Source organism: Anas acuta, chromosome 5 (genome assembly GCF_963932015.1).
Source record: "Anas acuta chromosome 5, bAnaAcu1.1, whole genome shotgun sequence".
NCBI lineage: Eukaryota > Metazoa > Chordata > Aves > Anseriformes > Anatidae > Anas > Anas acuta.
The window spans coordinates 33,135,449-33,152,965 of record NC_088983.1 but is presented as its reverse complement, the minus strand read 5'-3'; the positions used below and the strand labels follow the sequence as shown (position 1 = coordinate 33,152,965).

At 38.2% G+C, this 17,517-nt stretch overlaps 1 protein-coding gene across 1 annotated transcript in view; it reads left to right on the top strand.

Annotated features, from left to right (window-relative positions):
- The window catches only part of INO80 (INO80 complex ATPase subunit), a 66,635-nt gene that overhangs the window by 38,512 nt on the left and 10,606 nt on the right, over nucleotides 1-17,517 (top strand). The window contains exons 26-28 of the mRNA XM_068683854.1: nucleotides 3,242-3,467; nucleotides 8,772-8,899; nucleotides 13,822-13,916. Coding sequence (XP_068539955.1) covers nucleotides 3,242-3,467; nucleotides 8,772-8,899; nucleotides 13,822-13,916 — 449 coding nt within the window. The remainder of the gene's footprint in view (nucleotides 1-3,241; nucleotides 3,468-8,771; nucleotides 8,900-13,821; nucleotides 13,917-17,517) is intronic.

Below are 17,517 nucleotides of genomic sequence, written 5' to 3'. Positions count from 1 at the left end.
TCTTTTTCTTTACCATGTTGTTATGTGCTGTTCTCAGCGTAGTCTGGTGAATTAAGTAATGTAAATGATAAACTCCAAATCAACAAATGAAAATTTATGTAATAGACTTATCTTGCATTGCTTCATGTTCAAATAAAACACAAAAAACTTTCTCTCTCCTGCAGGAAATAATTAATGTTACAATTTTTTACCCATATACTGTCACATACTCAGGACTCTCCTGGTCAACCCTCTGCTCTTGAGGGAGAGCCCTACCTTAACTGAAAAGTGGGTGTCAGTGGGACTAAGAACGAGGACATCTGCTTCCAGTTACTTTGAAGCAGTATCAGGCCAATAAAATCCCTATCATTTAGAGAGGAATTTTAATGCTATTTGTATATACAAAACCAGGTCAATAGCAGAAGACTTTTATTGCGAGACCATCCAGATGTTACATTCTTTAACCAGTACTGATGTTGTTGCTGCAGCTTGATCAGATGTGGCTACATATATGTATAATATCTCGGCGTCTGAAGAAGGGAGGATGGCATCTAGGACAGCTTATCACCTATATACTGCTCCTTGAGCTGAATTGATATCCTTCAGTTCTAGGGGCCAGGAACCCAACTTTTTCCAAAGTCTCATACCGCCTCCCGGTCACAACATGCTACCTTCAAGGTTTAAGGACAAGCAGTTATTCTGAAAGCAAATTGTAGAAATCCCTTCTCCTTCAAATTTCAGTCCTTTGATTTGTCACTTTTTGTGCTCAAAATTGAATTACTTTTGAAGAATGTGTTGAATACTGCCTATATGTTAGGCAAGGAAGAGAGGGGCTCAGAAGGCTGGGTTTGAAGGGGAAGGGAAAGGCAAGGAGAGATCTATCTGACATTTATTCAACTGAATAAAAGTTACTTGTTTTTGTCTTGGCTGGTGTAGAAAAATGATTAAGTGCAGGCATGGCTTTTTGTTTCTAGGAATACAAAGGCTTAATTTTACGCTTGTTAGAAACTTTTGGCAGGAGTGCACAAGACTTGAAACAGCAGAAAGAGCACATATGTTCTCAGAAACTATAGCCTTCTGTTGTTGTTTGACCTGCGATGAATTTTGGGAAGTTAATGGAGCGAATAATAGAAATAGGAGCGTATGTTTATGTAGCAGCTATCGGGGTGGGGGTGACTAGTGGAGAGGGGGTATTTAGCACCGTAGTTTTCTTTCTATAGGGGCTGTTTTCCTGAGTACAGATAGGCCTCAGTTCCCCCAAAATAAGTTAGAAGATGGATCTTGTATTCTTGTTAGGAAGCTGATTTATTAATTTTAAAGTAATATGGTTTGATTTAGGTTAGCAGTTTAACAGAGCCCAGTGTGTCACAGGTATTGCAGGGAGAAGTGGTTTGGGGAATCTCATAATGTCTGAAGGATTAACTGTGCGTGGAGATAAATGCAGGAAATGTTTTAAAATTACTAAGCTACTGCATTAAAAGTGGTAATACATTCGTATATCCCTATCACCCTAATTTGGGATATATTTCTGAGCCATGACTTGCATTCTGTGGATTTGCCAAGAATATGTTGATAAAGGATAGGTTAGTACTAAGGAGTGTATCCAACCTTTTATTACAAGTAAAACCACAAAAATGAAACTGAAACAAAAAAAAGAGCCATGGCAAAAGGGCCATGGTAAGAGTAGGAACATGAACAAGCTTAAATGGAAGACTTTTTTGACCTGTTTCAGAATGTTTTTTTTGTTTTGTTTTTTTATGCAATGTAAAAGATGCAGAGCTCCAAATTAGCGTGTGTGTGCATTAAAAAAAAAGTGGAGCTGACGGTGAAAATGGTCTGATATCATCAGATGTTAGTCAGTGTCACACAGGTGTTATTCCCTCCTGTGTGGGAAGCTTTGTTCGTGTTAATGCAGAAGTTGCACTGAGGCAGACTTCATCTCAAGATTGACTCCTAATAGTTCTTCCTTTAGGTGAGGTATTACAGATTGCCTGTGCTTGGAAGAGTGTTTGTTCCAGTCTTTCTAGTAAGGAAATCCAAACAGAAATGTTATGGTTAATAGTGTCCTTAAAGGAAACAATGCAGTTCTCTACCATAGTTTGCAGTGGTCATCAGTGTTGAGGCAACAAGATTTGAACTGAATTGTGAGAGGTTTTGCCCTTTCACACAAAAGACAGTCCTATATTTTGACTGCAGGTGGCAGTACAAGATAGCATCAGCTCCAGCACTATCTAGCGAGTGGTGGAAATGTGTATAAAGCCTTACTTAACGCAGTGCCTTTCACTTTGCAGTGCTGCATGCGACTGCATGTAGAGCTATAAGCCATTCTGGAATAAAAATAGCTCTTGGCATCTTGCAGAACAATGGCTTTACAATTGTTGCTAAGATTCTGTGTGCTTTTTGGGTTTTGTTTCAGTATGTCCTATCATTTTGCTCATGAATCTTTTTAAACAAGAGAGCAGCCCTTACAAAGGTAACTGTTAGCAAGATGAATTTATTCTTACGAGAAGAGCTCCTGTAAACCAGGAGTAGACCACAGGCTTTCATCAAGAAGATCTTGCTTAATGTCTCTTGCCTTGTGTTAGCTGGTGTATGTCCAGAGAAGAGTAGCTAGCATCTAAGACAGCAGGCAGCCTGTCCTGAGGTATGGGATGCTCCATCATGCAGTTCTAAAGTACAGTATGAAAAATTGTTGCTGTTTCACTGCTTAGCATTTAGTTAAGCCATTAGAAGGTTTTTATTGACGTGCTATAATGTTATGTATATTATTCTCAATTTGTAGCAATCAGTTGCATCATACCAGAGTAAGCCTGAATAAGAAATTCCTCCCCCTTCCAAAACGTAAAAGCTGCAATAGTAAGGTGCTTCTTTCACTGCACGTAAAGTTTCAATCTCTGCTAGGTAAATACTTGATTGTGAAGGGCAGAAATAAAAAAAAAATAAAAAGAAATGTAGGCAAAATGCAGCAAGGATATTATTCTTTTACTCTCAGCTTTGCTATCAGTTGTGTAGGAATTAGCACAAAACACTGTATCAAAATGCAAATGGTTTGTCATATCATTCTTGAGGCTTTTTTTGTGGGGTGGAAAGATGTTACATCTTCCCTTATTGTAAACCAGTTTAAGGTTGTTTTCTATTTGTATACATCAGTAATAATTTGGCTTTTAAAATTTGAACCACTGGGAAGGTAACTGAACTGGGAATTTGGGGAAGGGGATGAGGACAACCTGAATAAGAATGTCAATTATGATTTTACTCATAGGTAACAGCTGTGCCACTAGAGTTCTATTGCAACGATCGAAGCGCAGAATATGAGCGCAGGGCACTAAGGGAAGGAGGAAGTCTTGAAGCAAAGCAGTGTGTAGTCAATGGAGCCCCTGAACTAGCAGCTGACTGGCTGAAGCAATGCTCCCAGTTCTTCCCAGAATATCCAGGAGGACTGTTGGGAATCAGGCCTCAGAACGGCTGGTCTTTTATCAGGATACCAGGTAAGTTTGGAGGTTGTCATGGCAGAGGGATGAGATAAGTAAGGCCATCTGCTCTTTGGAGGTCATGCTGCTTGCTTACTGTTTTGTGTTTTGCTTGCTCATCTTAAGTGAAAATTAACCCCTGTATCTTAAAATGCACCGATTTCACATCCTTTGTCAGCAGTAAACCTCTCTTTGCATGTCAGTCTTCAAAGCCTCTTGAAAGAGGTAAATTTGATAAATAAAGTGCAGTCTACTCTCACAACCAAATACTACCTTGAGGTTGGAGATAAGAAAATTGCAGGAAAAGTAATGATCATAGCTTGCCTCCTGGTGTATTGGAAGACTTTTGTATTGATCAAAGAACTTTTGTTGGTTTTCCTAGTGAAAGGATAAAGACTGCTTGTAGCAGTCTACCAGGAGCAGGACAGGTATGGGCACCAAGTTCGGAGGAAATTTTCTTAGAAAACAAGATGGGGGACTATTGAGTTCCAGTTGAAATAAAGATGACTTATTCATACTTCCTAGTAAAGTGAGAAAATGATACCATTGTGTAAATGCATGACACTTTTTTCCTGGAAATAGGCTAAAGTAGCTAAAGATTTGCTGGAATTTGATTGCCAGTACTGCAGTGACTTTCATGGACTGGACACGATTTAGTTGTTGGAAGATGGTCCTGAACAGTGAACAAAATTCTGCAGAAAGCACTCGAGATTTGAGAGATAGCCAAGAGGAAAAACAGCTTACACTGCCAGATCCTAAGTTATTCCCAGACCCTTTTGGGTCAAGGATGTTTGGCAGGGGAAGTTAGTACAGTAAAAGAAAAATGGCCTTTTGCTTGCTACAGTCCGGTTTATGAAGGTACCTCATAAGTACACAGAGTTATTTGAAGAACTTGCACATTTGTATCTACCTAGTAGAGAAACCATTTTTGCAGTTTGCACTAGATTAATGTTTAATCACTGATTTGTAGTTTCCTTTCTTCAGGAATTCATGGAATTGTTTATCAGTTATTAGAAGATGAATCACTGCAGCAGAAAGGAGGGAAATAATGAAGGGATAAATTAAGACAGAAGATATTAATAGAGAATTGAAGAAAAGTAGCCAACATAGGATTAGAGGGCTGCTTTTCCATGAAGAGACTGATAACTTAGTCATCAACAAAAATTTATAGAGGAATAAAGATAGGGTACAAGAAACTTACAGGAATGAGTGAATATGTGCAAGTTTTGACAAATTGTTTTCAAAGCACAAGGAAGAATCAAAAGAACATCATTTGGATGAGTGTTTTATGTAAGCTGGCTTCATTTGGGAAGTGTTGGAGCTAAAAGTGGATGAAAAAAAGTAGTTTCATACAACTGTATTTTAATTAGGTGGAAAGTTGCATTAAAACCTAAACTTACACTAAGAGGAGAGGGCACATACCACAACAACAGCTGTGTTTATATGTGCAGGAGCAGGCATGATGCATTACAGAAAGTGACTGACATGCTGAAGAAGCCATTTGCAAGGCTGAAGTCTAGCAAGTGGAAAATGGAACTGTAGGTGTGAAGGTCCATGGTAAATAGGTGACAGGAACAAAGGGGAAACCTCTCTCTCCTAACCCTGATCTATCCTGTCCCAGACTCGGCGTTCCCAGTACCCTGGCAGCAGGCTCAGCTGCGATCACTGTGGGAATCTCTGGAGGCTTTTCCTGTTCTTTGAAAGAAAAATGGTCCTGGATTAAATGGCAGGAAGTGTCTGAGTCCTTTTAGCATCGATAAAAAGCACCGGCCTCGCTGGCTGTTTACTGTGAGAGCCAGCTAGCTCCTCACTGACCCTATTGTGCTGTGCAGACTGTCGGGAGGGGAACCAGGGGTGTCAACTGGAACCCAGACTTTATCTCTCTTTCCTCTGCATTTTGCATGTCCAGAGGCACTTTCTCATTCTCCAGAGAGCTGCGAGCCCAGCTGCAGTCATCGGCCAGTGCTCCTGACTGGGGTTATTCCAAGTCATAATCATTTCTAACTGTTCTTCCCATGCCGTAGGATCCCATAGTATGTTCTTGTAGATAATTATTGTCCATGGCCAGAGGCAGGAACGTTTTTCAGATTAAAAACCATAGAGTATGATTTCAGAGTTACTGTCTTTTTGTCTGGTTGTCAATTGTTTGTCATCTGTCAGTGCTGAAAAAGATAACAAAATTGCATCCTGGGGACAGTTTCTTTGAGGTGAAGTCCAGGACATCATCTCCTGACTGGTTTAAAATTTTAAAAGTTCCTTTGATGATGCTATTTAAATAAAGAAACAAAATATATTGTTATTGGAAGCTTTCACTGATGATTAAAATGTAGAATTGCAAATTTTGGAAATCCCATTTAATAAAATTTTTTCTTTCCACAAGGTAAAAGGGGATGAGAAATAGCAATGGTAAAAACTAGGGATGGAAGACACTTCTTAAAAAATTGTGGTATTCTCTGAAGACAGAGGAGTAAAGTAGTACAATTTTTGTTACAGCTTTACAGAATTTGTCCTTTGAAGCACTAGGTGGCAGGCTTTAAGCTTGCAAAAAAGTCAGTTTGGAAAACACAATGGTATCAAGATAGCACACTTAAGTTGCCAGGCTAAAGTCAAACATTTTTCTCTTCCAGAGATGACAAATCTTTTTTTTTAGCTTTGTTAATTTTGCTTTCCTCAGAAAAAAAACTTTCTCATCAGTGCAGCTAGCTCTGATGCTGAAATGTTGTACTAATTATGAACTATTAACTAGTTGCAAGCTTTTCAGTCTGTAAAACCATCTACAAATAAGTTCTTCCCTTGTAATTTGCATTTTATTGCAATTTAAAAATAGTAACTTACACAATGGAGACCTAAGGAGCCAGCAGCAAAGGACACGCATCATTTCCAGTTACCAAAACTTAATTCTACCTATTCATGCCTGTGTGAGAAAAACTGTAGCATTTTGCTTTCGGAAACTTAGTATGTTAATCTGAGTCAGTTTAGTTTGATTTTTGAACAGTCCCTGTTTGTTCTCTGTTTCCTTCCAGCTTTTGGTTAATAATCATATTCATTTGTTTATCTAGACTTTCCATGTTGCTTCACTTCAAAATAACAAGTTGACCAATCAGAATAAAAGCAAAATGTCATGGTTTTATGATTTAACGGAAAGAATAACATTTTATGAAATGAATAAGGATTCCTAAATAACCCTAAGTCATTTCCATTTTTGTGTAATTGCCTAAGTTCAAAGCTTAGTTTTACTTAGAGACACGCATGAAATTATTAACTATTTGTCTGCAATTGAATATGAGTTGTCTTCTAGAGATGAGTGTGTCATATGCAGTTTCACTTAATAGAAATGCCAGCTTGACTTGTGGTCTTGAGTTCCCCTTACAGTGTTTACTTGGCTTGGCTCTCCAGTTGACATATCCCTTGAGGTAGTTGCTAATGATTCAAGTAATGGGGTACTCGCTTCTGGCAAAGCAATAAGATCTCCATCAAATGAGATCTTTCTTTATGAAGGGAGAACAAATCAGAAGAAAACAGTGCATATCTAGACAGGCAGTGAAGCACAAATGTTTTCTCAATTCAAAAAGCAGTAGTTCTCATGTCCTAATCCTCTGAAGCATCTTCTGATGTCCTAATAGAGATTTCAGTAATTCTAGCATCAGGCCTATTATTTATATTTAAGTTAAAGAATTTAATTTGGAAAGAAATCTCGATTGAAATGCTGAAGTGTTGAAGAATCCGCCATGTTTCTGCATAAAACTTTTCCTCATTAGTTTCTTCCTCTATTGGGAAGTTAAGAGGGAAGCATGTCCTGTTTTTACAGTTGTAATGTAAATTACTGGATCCTGGGCCTTTCTCTGCTAGTATGAAGTTCTGTTGTTGAAAACCTTTGTGCAAAAGAAGAATCTTGGGTATTGCCAATTGCTCCTTGAAAAATTGAAATAGATGAAGTTTCAGTTCTCCCTCACTACAGGAAAAGTTTTTAACACACGGAACTCTTGAAGATGTTTTTTTCTGAACACTTCTAATTTTTTTTAGCCTTTCTGAAAGGAGTCTTAAACCTAGGTGTGTGATTTCAAAACAATCATTTGAATTAAGTATAGAAGAAGGACCTTTCTGCTATTTCCTCAGTAAACCTGTGGTTGTATGTCTGAGGATCAAACTTAGCCAGCCCTCTGTGCCATATCACTGCAAGTGGACACAACGGGACTTGGTTGCCTGCAATGCTCCTGAGCATTTTTAGGAGCACTGTTTTCCATTTTTCATCTGTACTCATCTTTTCCATGAGCGTGAACTTGGTTTTAACTATGCTAAAATGCATGGTGCTCAGATGGACGAATTAATTTTTGCATATATATATATTTTAAAATATTGTGCAAGTCTGTTCAGTGCCTTACAGCAAGTTGTATTTTCTGCAGCCCACCAGTTAATTTATTCTGTGCAACTACAATTGTGCAGAAGCGTTACCTGCTGGATATTTGAAAATATTTGGATTCTGTACTAGCCTGCCTGATCTGCAGTTGTCAACTTTCCGTTTTGGCTGTAAACCTAAATTCAGACATCCCAAAGAATAAAGAATCATTAGTGGCCTTTCCAACAGATAATTTTTTTGGAAGAAAATTTCCCTTCATTCTCTTTCAACCATAGTGTATTGTTTACCAAAGTTTATGTACAGAATGTACAAACAGGAAGATCTCCTTCCTGAAAAATACTTCATGAGCAGTGCTGAAATAGAGAAGACACAAAATATAATATCTGCAGAGACTTACAAGTTTGCCATCTGGAAGCATTTCTTAAACAGAAAAAAAAAAAAAGAATGGCAAGGAAGAAAACAAAAAATAAAGGCAGTGCTGTGAAGGGGCAGTTAATTTGCAGTGACCTAGAGAACTGTTTTTCACTGTGTTAGTGATGGGTTTGGTCTTGAAACTAGCTATTTGAAGAATGAGCCTGAAGTTTATCAACAGGTAGCAGCAAACGTCCAAAGGACAGCATTTTAATGTGTGAAATGTCTTCAACTGTCAACATGTTGTGGTTGCTGGTCTGGTTAGAATGAATCCTTAGGAGAAAATGACTGTCGAAAAAGGGTTAAGTTCGTATTCATGAGGAGATGAATCTGTGATGAGATTGTGCAAAGTAGGTATATTCATATGGTCCCATCCTTGCAAACAAAAGTTACTGTTGACAGCATGACTGTGGGCGTCAGCCAGGAGAGATGTTGATGTCTCTTTCATTGCAACTCATTGCCTTAGTAAGTGCTAGCAAAACTTAGAACTTAACTTGTTGCTTGTAGCTATTTTGGCTTTATTACTTACATGCTTTTCTTCCTTTTCTCCTTAGATAAAGAGAGTCTGATCACTGACAGTGGAAAACTTCATGCTCTTGATCTCCTGTTGACACGGCTGAAATCTCAAGGACACAGAGTTCTCATCTACTCTCAGATGACACGGATGATTGACTTGCTTGAGGTAGGAGAGCTATAGCCTACAGGAGACAAATTCTGAAGATGCAAATTTAGCAACATTGTTTTGTAGGAAATACTGTAAGTTGGACATAGCAAACCTGACATAAAATGATTATGAGGGATACCCAGTAAATGCATTAATATAAAAATACAAGAGCTACCATACAGGCCTAGACTGAAGGCCCAGCCTAGTGTCATACTTCCACCAGTGTACAGCAGCAGATGGTGTGGGGAAGATGTATATGAATAGTGACACTTCACAATTATTCTCTAAGTGTCCTGTTCAAGGACTTTCTGAGCCAGATGTAGCTTCTGTATAGTTAGTAATCCTAAATGGATTTTTCTTCCATTAAATTTTCAGTTGCTTGTTGAGTCTTAATAAATGTTTGTTCTTTGCACTGTCCTGTAGCAAGGCATTGCTTAATGCTTAATGGCTTAATTACACTCTTTTGCTGGTTTTGAACTGCTTCCTTCTAGCTTCTTTTGATGCCCATGTGTCCTTGTATTGGAAGGAAGAGGGAGAGAACAGTGATTAATTTTACATTGTTCATGTTGCTTGTCATTTTACGGACTCTGTTTCCCTCTGTCATCTTATTCCAGTGCAGAAATTCAGACTTTAATAATAAGTTCACTGACATAAATGATAGGAAAGAAATTAGGATTTAAGTCATTACTCATTATTTAAATACAGTCAGTCTGCCTCCGAAGAAAAAAATCACTATTTGATTAGCAACCACGCCATAGAAGAGCTAGTCTAAAAAGATATTAGTGGGAAGATTATTGATTTGGTTTCCTTTTGATAGTACTTAGAGTGCTTTGAAAGAAATGCATTTCTTTCTCTGGCATTCTCTTGTGTCATGCCTTGTGCCTTACCAGTGAAGAATTAGTCATAGTAGCTTTTATGACTATCTATTTTTGAGTAAGCAAATAGGAGACTTGATGTATGTTAGCTTCAAAGAAGCAATTGTGATAAAATTTTCTGACTGTGAATACATGGCAGGTAGGAAAATATTTCCATCTGACAGTGTAATTTCAGTTGTGCTAAAACTTTGGGATCCTGTTATCCTTCAGCCATTAGTCCTAAGTGTACATAGGCTCCCTCAGCAGTGTTCTGTATGGGATGTTGTCTTCTCCACAAGAAGAGAAGAGAACAAGTGAAAAGCCAGAACTAATAGCTGCCTAAATCATGAGTCCCATGCGGGTAGGAGTGTATTTTAAGGTCAGCAATTAATAGTGCAGTAACACATCACAAGCTGAGTTTTGTTTTTGCTGCTATGAGCAAAAGCAGAACTTGCATGGTTACAAGCCTCCATCTCAGCTCATTCCCTAGCATTGCTTCTTATGCCTCTTTTTTGGCCAATGTTGGTCATGGTGCAGGTTTGTTGACAACTGCACTACAACATGAAGCTCGTAAAACTGAGTACTTAGTGCCTCTGTCTCTTCTGTTAACATTCCATTTTAAAGGCTTGGGAGCATATCATTTTGCTACTATTGTACCTCCTAAATGCTCAACTTCACTCATTTGATTTCATTACCCAAATAAGCCACTTACTATGTCTGTTTTACCCTCTCTACCACCATGTAGCAGAAACTGGAGCTAAGCAAGCTAAAAATGAAGCAAGGACTTGTAAAAGTTGTATAGCAGTAGGTGTTTTTGGTTTTGTTTTTGTTTTTATGTATGACCAATGATGTTAACAAAATACATCCCCTCAGCCTGCTTGCATATGTAAGAACATAAGCTGCCCTATTTCTTTTGACAGCATTTTGACTGTGTCAGTGTAACTGCTACCATATCATACTAGCCTAATCTGTGCAGGGCAGAGAGCACAAGGCACGTTGTTTACAAAGTTAACATGCTTGTTTGATTTAGCTTCAGCTGAAGAAGAATTACTGCTTAATTTAGGCACTATGAAATGGCAGGTACAAATACAAAGAGGAAAAAAAAATTCAACAGAAAGGGATAAAATACAATTTCATTATTGTTATTTCATGCAGATGTGTATTTCATACTTTTCTAGATTAACATCATGTTTGTTTTTGTCAATGTGATTGCTTTCTTCTGTATGGAAGAGTAATTGTCCATGTTTTCAGTGGGAATCACATTGAATTGATATGGTATGAGCTCAAATTATACTCTGCATGAAGTAAGTTTATTAGTTATGTTAAAACAACAATACTCACTTTGGACTATGAAATAAGATGAAGTTAAAACATTTTATAATTTTTGAGAAAATATCAGTGTCAAAGCCTTGAAGAGCACTTACTTTAATGGTACCATATTTTTACCATAATCAGTTCATTGCTTGTTAGTATAGGTTCTTTGCTGCCAGGGTTACTGATATTATTTTTCTTAGATTAATAAATCTGGTGACTTGCTGACCCCTTACACTATAAAAGATTGTCAGATAGAAGTTCAAGTAAGTCTAGTGTAAGTGTCCCCATGTGACCAATCATTGACTTTTTATTATTATTTCTGTGAAACACAGTGGTAGCCCATATTTGGTTTTTGAGAAAGAGTATTTGCCAGCTTGCACCTCTTCATGTGCTTATTGTTAGTTCTTCATTTTGTCTCAGTTGTGGTAGACTGCAAGATACAGTGCAGTAGTGGTGTGATGTCAGTCCTTCCAAGGATCAGATGGTGGCATCTTTTTCTATGTTTTCTTGATATTTTATTCTTCTTGGGAAGTAGAAAAATGTGTAGTCATCAAGTATCTTCCTGAATTGCAGTTAGGGACCATGTATATTAGTTCTTACGTAGGTCATTTGCCTTCAGAGTTCTTTCACTTTTTCTTAAAGCTAAAAACATCAGCTTTCTTCAAGTGATCAAAACACTAAACTACTGGCAAGTGTAGTATAAGTTGTATTTTTTTTCCCTAAAATGAGAGAGTATACTGTTAATACTTGAAAAAAAAAATGAAGTTATTGAATAAAACTAGCTCACAAAAAAGGATATTTCTTAGAAGCACTGTAAGAGTACTGTGAAGTATCCTTTTTGATCATAGGAAGGTGGATAGAAGCAGACCAGAACTTGTTGAGCAATGTTGAAGATACAATTAGCTAAGATACTAAGCTAGTTTCATGGCACATACAACCATGAGTGCTGGTATTACAGATGTAGGAGGATAGCTTATTCTTTTGTAAATTGTGTGTTAGTGGAAAAGTCTAAGATTTGGGATAAGGATAAATGAACTTGACTGAATAGAAATTGTTGTTTTCTGTTTATGCTGAAGCTTGGTTTGAAGATGCCCATGAAAAGGTGGTTAATAGTGAGAAGAGGGAAGACTAAAGATGTTGAAATACTGAATCAGCATAAAGACAGATAAAGACAGTAAAAAAGAAATTGAAAGAAAAAGCCCTTATGATAATTGAAAAATGATTAATCAGATTTGGAGGAAAGGTCACATAGTTCCTAGCTGACAACTGTATTGCTCTCTCTGCTTTTAGCTGGTAGCAGAAAGCTGTTGTAGAAATGAAATAAATCAATAGTAAATTAGGGCTTGAGTGCCCTCTAGTTAAGTAGTTGTTCTCTGCTTTAAAATTCTGTTGACGTGTTACTAAAATGCTACTAGCCATGAGCTCTGCTTTGTAGAGGGGAGAAAAAAAGTGACTTTTTGCCATTTCTGCATTGTTAATTTTATTTACTTATTTTTTGCTTTCATTGTCTATGCATTGAAGCTTCTCTCCAGTACAACACTGAAGATTCTTATAGTATGGCAGCTCTTTCACCCCTTATGCAGTAGAGAAGCAGAACAGAAAAGAAACAGGAGCCCGAAGGATAGGTTAAAAAAAAAAAAAAAAGAAAAAAAGAGAGAACTGAGCATGGTACTGTCAGAAGGTTCGTTAGGGTGCAGACACTGCCATGTCTTCTCACTGAACATCAGTTCTTCATCTGCTGAACGTTGAGGCTTGGAGCAAGATGAATCCCATACTTCTTGTTGCTAAAGCACCATCTGTTTCCTTTCTCTCTTCATTTCCAGTCACAACAGCTCGAAGAGATGCATGAACCAGTAGGGTTAAATCTAACAAATGTGACCAGTAGGAGTTGCATCTCGTCAGCCAAGGCTCAGTGTTGAAATATCAGAGGATATCTTTGCGAAAATACTCTAAGGATATGTGCATAGCCTGAGGAGCTTTCTGTGTAGTTCAGATTTTACTGGTAATTGCATGGTTACCAGAAAATACTAAGTATTTTAGAGCATGAAAAATTGGAAAAATCCTTTGCCTACAGCATTCCTGGTTGATGCCATTTGATTTGTGTCCCAGGCATTGGTTTCAGTTATACTGCTTGGCACGAGCTGTGGGCTAACACCAGTGTTTCAAAGTGTTCCTGTATGCAGTGAGGTTCACAGGCTCTTTATTAGTGAAATAAAGCCTGGGCAGACATTAGTGCACAGTACCAGGTTTTTAAAACCACCAGTCAGAAGGTTCAAAATCGACAGGCAGCAGGTATGTTTGCTTTGTTAGAAAAGGTTCGCTCATATAGTGAGAGCTCAGGATTTGCTAAAAGTTCAGACTTTGTGAAATCACATTTCCTACGTTAGTGATTTTATTTACTTACTTATTCATTTATTTGTAGAAAATGGCACGTACCATAGTAACACTGTGCAGCCCGGCTAATACATCTCTAACTCTGAAATGACAACATAATTTATCTCTTACCTTTTGTGAAATGCAAACACTGACAAATTATTAACAGTAGCTTTAATTTCTCAAATCATTATGAAGTACTGCTTACAGAAGATTGATTATAGATTGATTATAGCATTTACTGGTGACATTTAGGTACTTTTTTCCTCCTAAGCAGGAATTCTGCATTCATTCATTTATTTATTTATTTATTTATTTATTTATTTATTTATTGTGTGAATAATTAAAATCGAGCAGTTCTTAGACCAACTATATTTTTCTCATATGTGTTCTTTGCAGGAATATATGGTATATAGGAAACATACATACATGAGATTGGATGGTTCTTCAAAGATTTCTGAACGAAGGGATATGGTAGCAGATTTTCAGAACAGGTAACATATTTTAAAAGGTGTTTTTGTACTAAATCACATGTATATAGTTGGTATAAGATTTAATGTAAATAAATGAAATTTGCCCTAAAGTATCTTGTATAATAACCATGATCTGAAAGTTTCTTGGTGGTTTGCTGAGTGTTGATATTCATGTTATTATTAAATCCATTTGTATTTAGAAATTCATCATTTCTGAGACAGTACAATAGCAAATTTTAGTGTACCCATGATTGTTGCCATTCCAAGTATGCTATTGCTTATAAAGAAGGTTGACAGAAACAGAGCAAAAGTTCTTTAGTTATTACATGTTCTGAAAACCGACACTCTGAAGATGAAATTGAAAATACTGCGTATGCTAGAGCTTTGGAAGTGACCTACTTTGCTGAAAAACACACCGTATCACTTAAGCATGTTTCACAGAATATAAATAAATAAGTTTATCTTTAATACAGTTGGATTTATTAAGATAGCTTAAACTAATATATGTATAATAGTTAAAAAAGGGGGGGGAGGGGTTATTAAATAGTAAGACGTGCTAACCTGTTCAATTTAGTAGAACAAAATGGATTCTTTCAATTCCTACTAGCCTGCCAGGAAAGAAAACTATGTAGTCATCTTGTTACAAGTTCAAATATTTCAGTATAACCTTGTCTCTATTGGGGCACATTACAAATAAATAATTAGATTTATGGTTATTAAGTTTCCCTTTAATCATGAAATACAGCTTGGTAGGATGTCACTTTGGTGTAGTAGTTCACAGTAAGGTTACCCTTCCTGAATGCGGAATGTGAGCTTTTAAGGAGGTCATTTTTGTTTTTCAGACAAGCTAGGTTCACAGATTGTTGTTCACTGCGAGGTGAAAGCACAGTGTTCTAGACGATAGTCCTTGCGTCACCAGTCCCAAGGTATCACAGCAGAAGACAGGAGGAAGAATGTGTACAAAACCTTTCAGGCCATTCGTTCATAAGGGTTGAAGACCTGAATAACTGTGCTGCAATGAAAAGGCTTTTAGTGAACTCCTTAGAGCAATAAAACTTTAGAAGAGTATGAGCCAAGTACCTGGAGTGAGAGGACCGTGCAGTGCCTTTTTCTCTGTTCCCAGTTGTCAAAAACAGGTTCCTTGCTGGTTAGGATGTCCTCCTGGAATGCTGACACTTCTTCCTGTAAGGTCCTTCAACCAAAGAAGTCAAAAAACTTGTTTTTATTAATAAAAAGAAATTTGTTTTTATTAATGAATAGAACAACTAAAGAAAAATAATCATTTCAACAGGAAATCCCTTTGAGATATAGGTCAGCCAGTATAAACAAGAATTCCTATTAAAATGTTACTCGAGTTCCTCTTATACATGATTTACTTATGAGAAATGTTTTCAGGAAAAAAAGCCTGACTGAGACTAAACTATCCTGCAGGATGTCCTAGTAGGATGCTGAAAATATGTAACCATCGAGTGATAATTCACTCCTGTAGTCTGTGCCACTGTCCTCTTTCTTTCCTTTCCATATGGCATTTCCAGAAGTGTTCAGGTGACTGTGTGCACGTTCCACTATTGTTGTAAAAGTCAAAAGACTTCCTGGCCAAGGATTGCTTAACTGTGCATGGGTACCTGCTGTCGTCTTCAGCTCTGCACCTGGAAGATAAAGTCTAGAGAATGACAGCTTGGTTTCAATTCCTCTCGGATGCCCATAGCTCAAGATAGAGTTTTGTACAGACTGCCAGAAACCTTCCTTTTCTAATTTCAGAGTTCTTGGCTTTTATATTTATGAATCATAGAATATCCTGACTTGGAAGGGACCCTTAAGGATCATCAAGTCCAACTCTTGACACCGCACAGGTCTACCCAAAAGTTCAGACCATGTGACTAAGTGCACAGTCCAATCTCTTCTTAAATTCAGACAGGCTCGGTGCAGTGACCACTTCCCTGGGGAGCCCGTTCCAGTGTGCAACCACCCTCTCTGTGAAGAACCCCCTCCTTATGTCAAGCCTAAATTTCCCCTGCCTCAGCTTAACCCCGTTCCCGCGGGTCCTGTCGCTGGTGTTAATGGAGAAAAGGTCTCCTGCCTCTCGACACCCCCTTACGAGGAAGTTGTAGACTGCGATGAGGTCTCCCCTCAGCCTCCTCTTCTCCAGGCTGAACAGGCCCAGTGCCCTCAGCCGTTCCTCGTACGTCTTCCCCTCCAGGCCTTTCACCATCTTCGTAGCCCTCCTCTGGACACTCTCCAACAGTTTCATGTCCTTTTTATACTGTGGTGCCCAGAACTGCACACAGTACTTGAGGTGAGGCCGCACCAGCGCAGAGTAGAGCGGGACAATCACCTCCCTTGACCTACTAGCGATGCCAATAATTACTTTGGTCCTCTATTGGCAACTTCTTGAGGGAAAAAAAGAATCTCTTGTTGGACCAGAGTAGGTTTTTTGAGAGTCTGTTTTTTACGATACAACCTTGCCAGGTAAAGACTGGTAATTAATACCTTAAAGCATGAGTCCTGAGAACGTAGTTGGTTCTACCTGACCTGTAAGAATATAGATTCCAAAACCTTTCTTTTTTTTTTTTTTATGTCTGAGTTGTACTAGCATATGCATAATAGCAGGCGATATACCTGTACTTACTACAGCAAGGGTCAGGTTACCTTTAATGAATAGAAGTTTATTATTTAAGAATAAATTAATGAAGACCCTTAGATTAGATGAGTGGACTTTTGGGGACAGACTGCTGACACATAATCAAGATGCCCCGTGCTGCTTATTCAGCAGGAATTTTTGGTCTCTTACTAATTGTGCATGCATTATTGTATGGACAGTGTGGTACCAAAAGGATGTCGTATTGCAGTGTCTTCTCTTAAGCATTTCTCTTGATGTGTACTGTCAAAGAACATCAACCTCTTTGGGGTCCCTTTACTACTGCTTTGTGCCAACCTGTAGAGGGACCCAAATGGTGTTAGACACAATTACATTCTGCTGACCCCACACCACTGGCACTAGCGAAGTTCACAACCTCAGTGGAAGTCCTGATTTTGCTGTTACCAATTGAATTTTGATCAGAACTTGGTGATCCGTCATATAGACCTGTCTCCTTTGTTTTCTGTGTGTGCCGTGTTAGAGCTGCCATTGAGTTTGAGTAACTCTGTTCCCTTTTCTCCAACTCCTCAGACTGCAGCTAGGACTTAAAGCGCTTTTACGGTTGCTTGCCTAGTGTGCCTCAACTGCCTCAGTTACGTAAAGGATTATTATCTGTAGAGGATTATTCCAAATCAGGTATTGGGATGCCTAGTATCTCTGTTAGTAGTCAACATTCCTAAATCTGATGCCAGCAACTCTAACCGTTGGGGCTAATATGACTGCATGAGGCTTTATGGAACTTCCAGTGAGGTGTTCAGAGATGTCTTCCTTGAACTATGCCATGGAGTGGTGATCCATGTTGTGTTATGGCCTGTTCTACTGGGGGCTGTGTTCACTGAAGCTACTGATCTGTCATTGACTTTCATGCTGTCTGAGGAATTCCAAAGAATGTAAATGTAATACAGTTAAAATGCCCAAGGTGGGAAGGACAGCCTGTGTGCAGTAATAATGGAATTTACTTACAGACAGTGTGTCTCAAAGAGC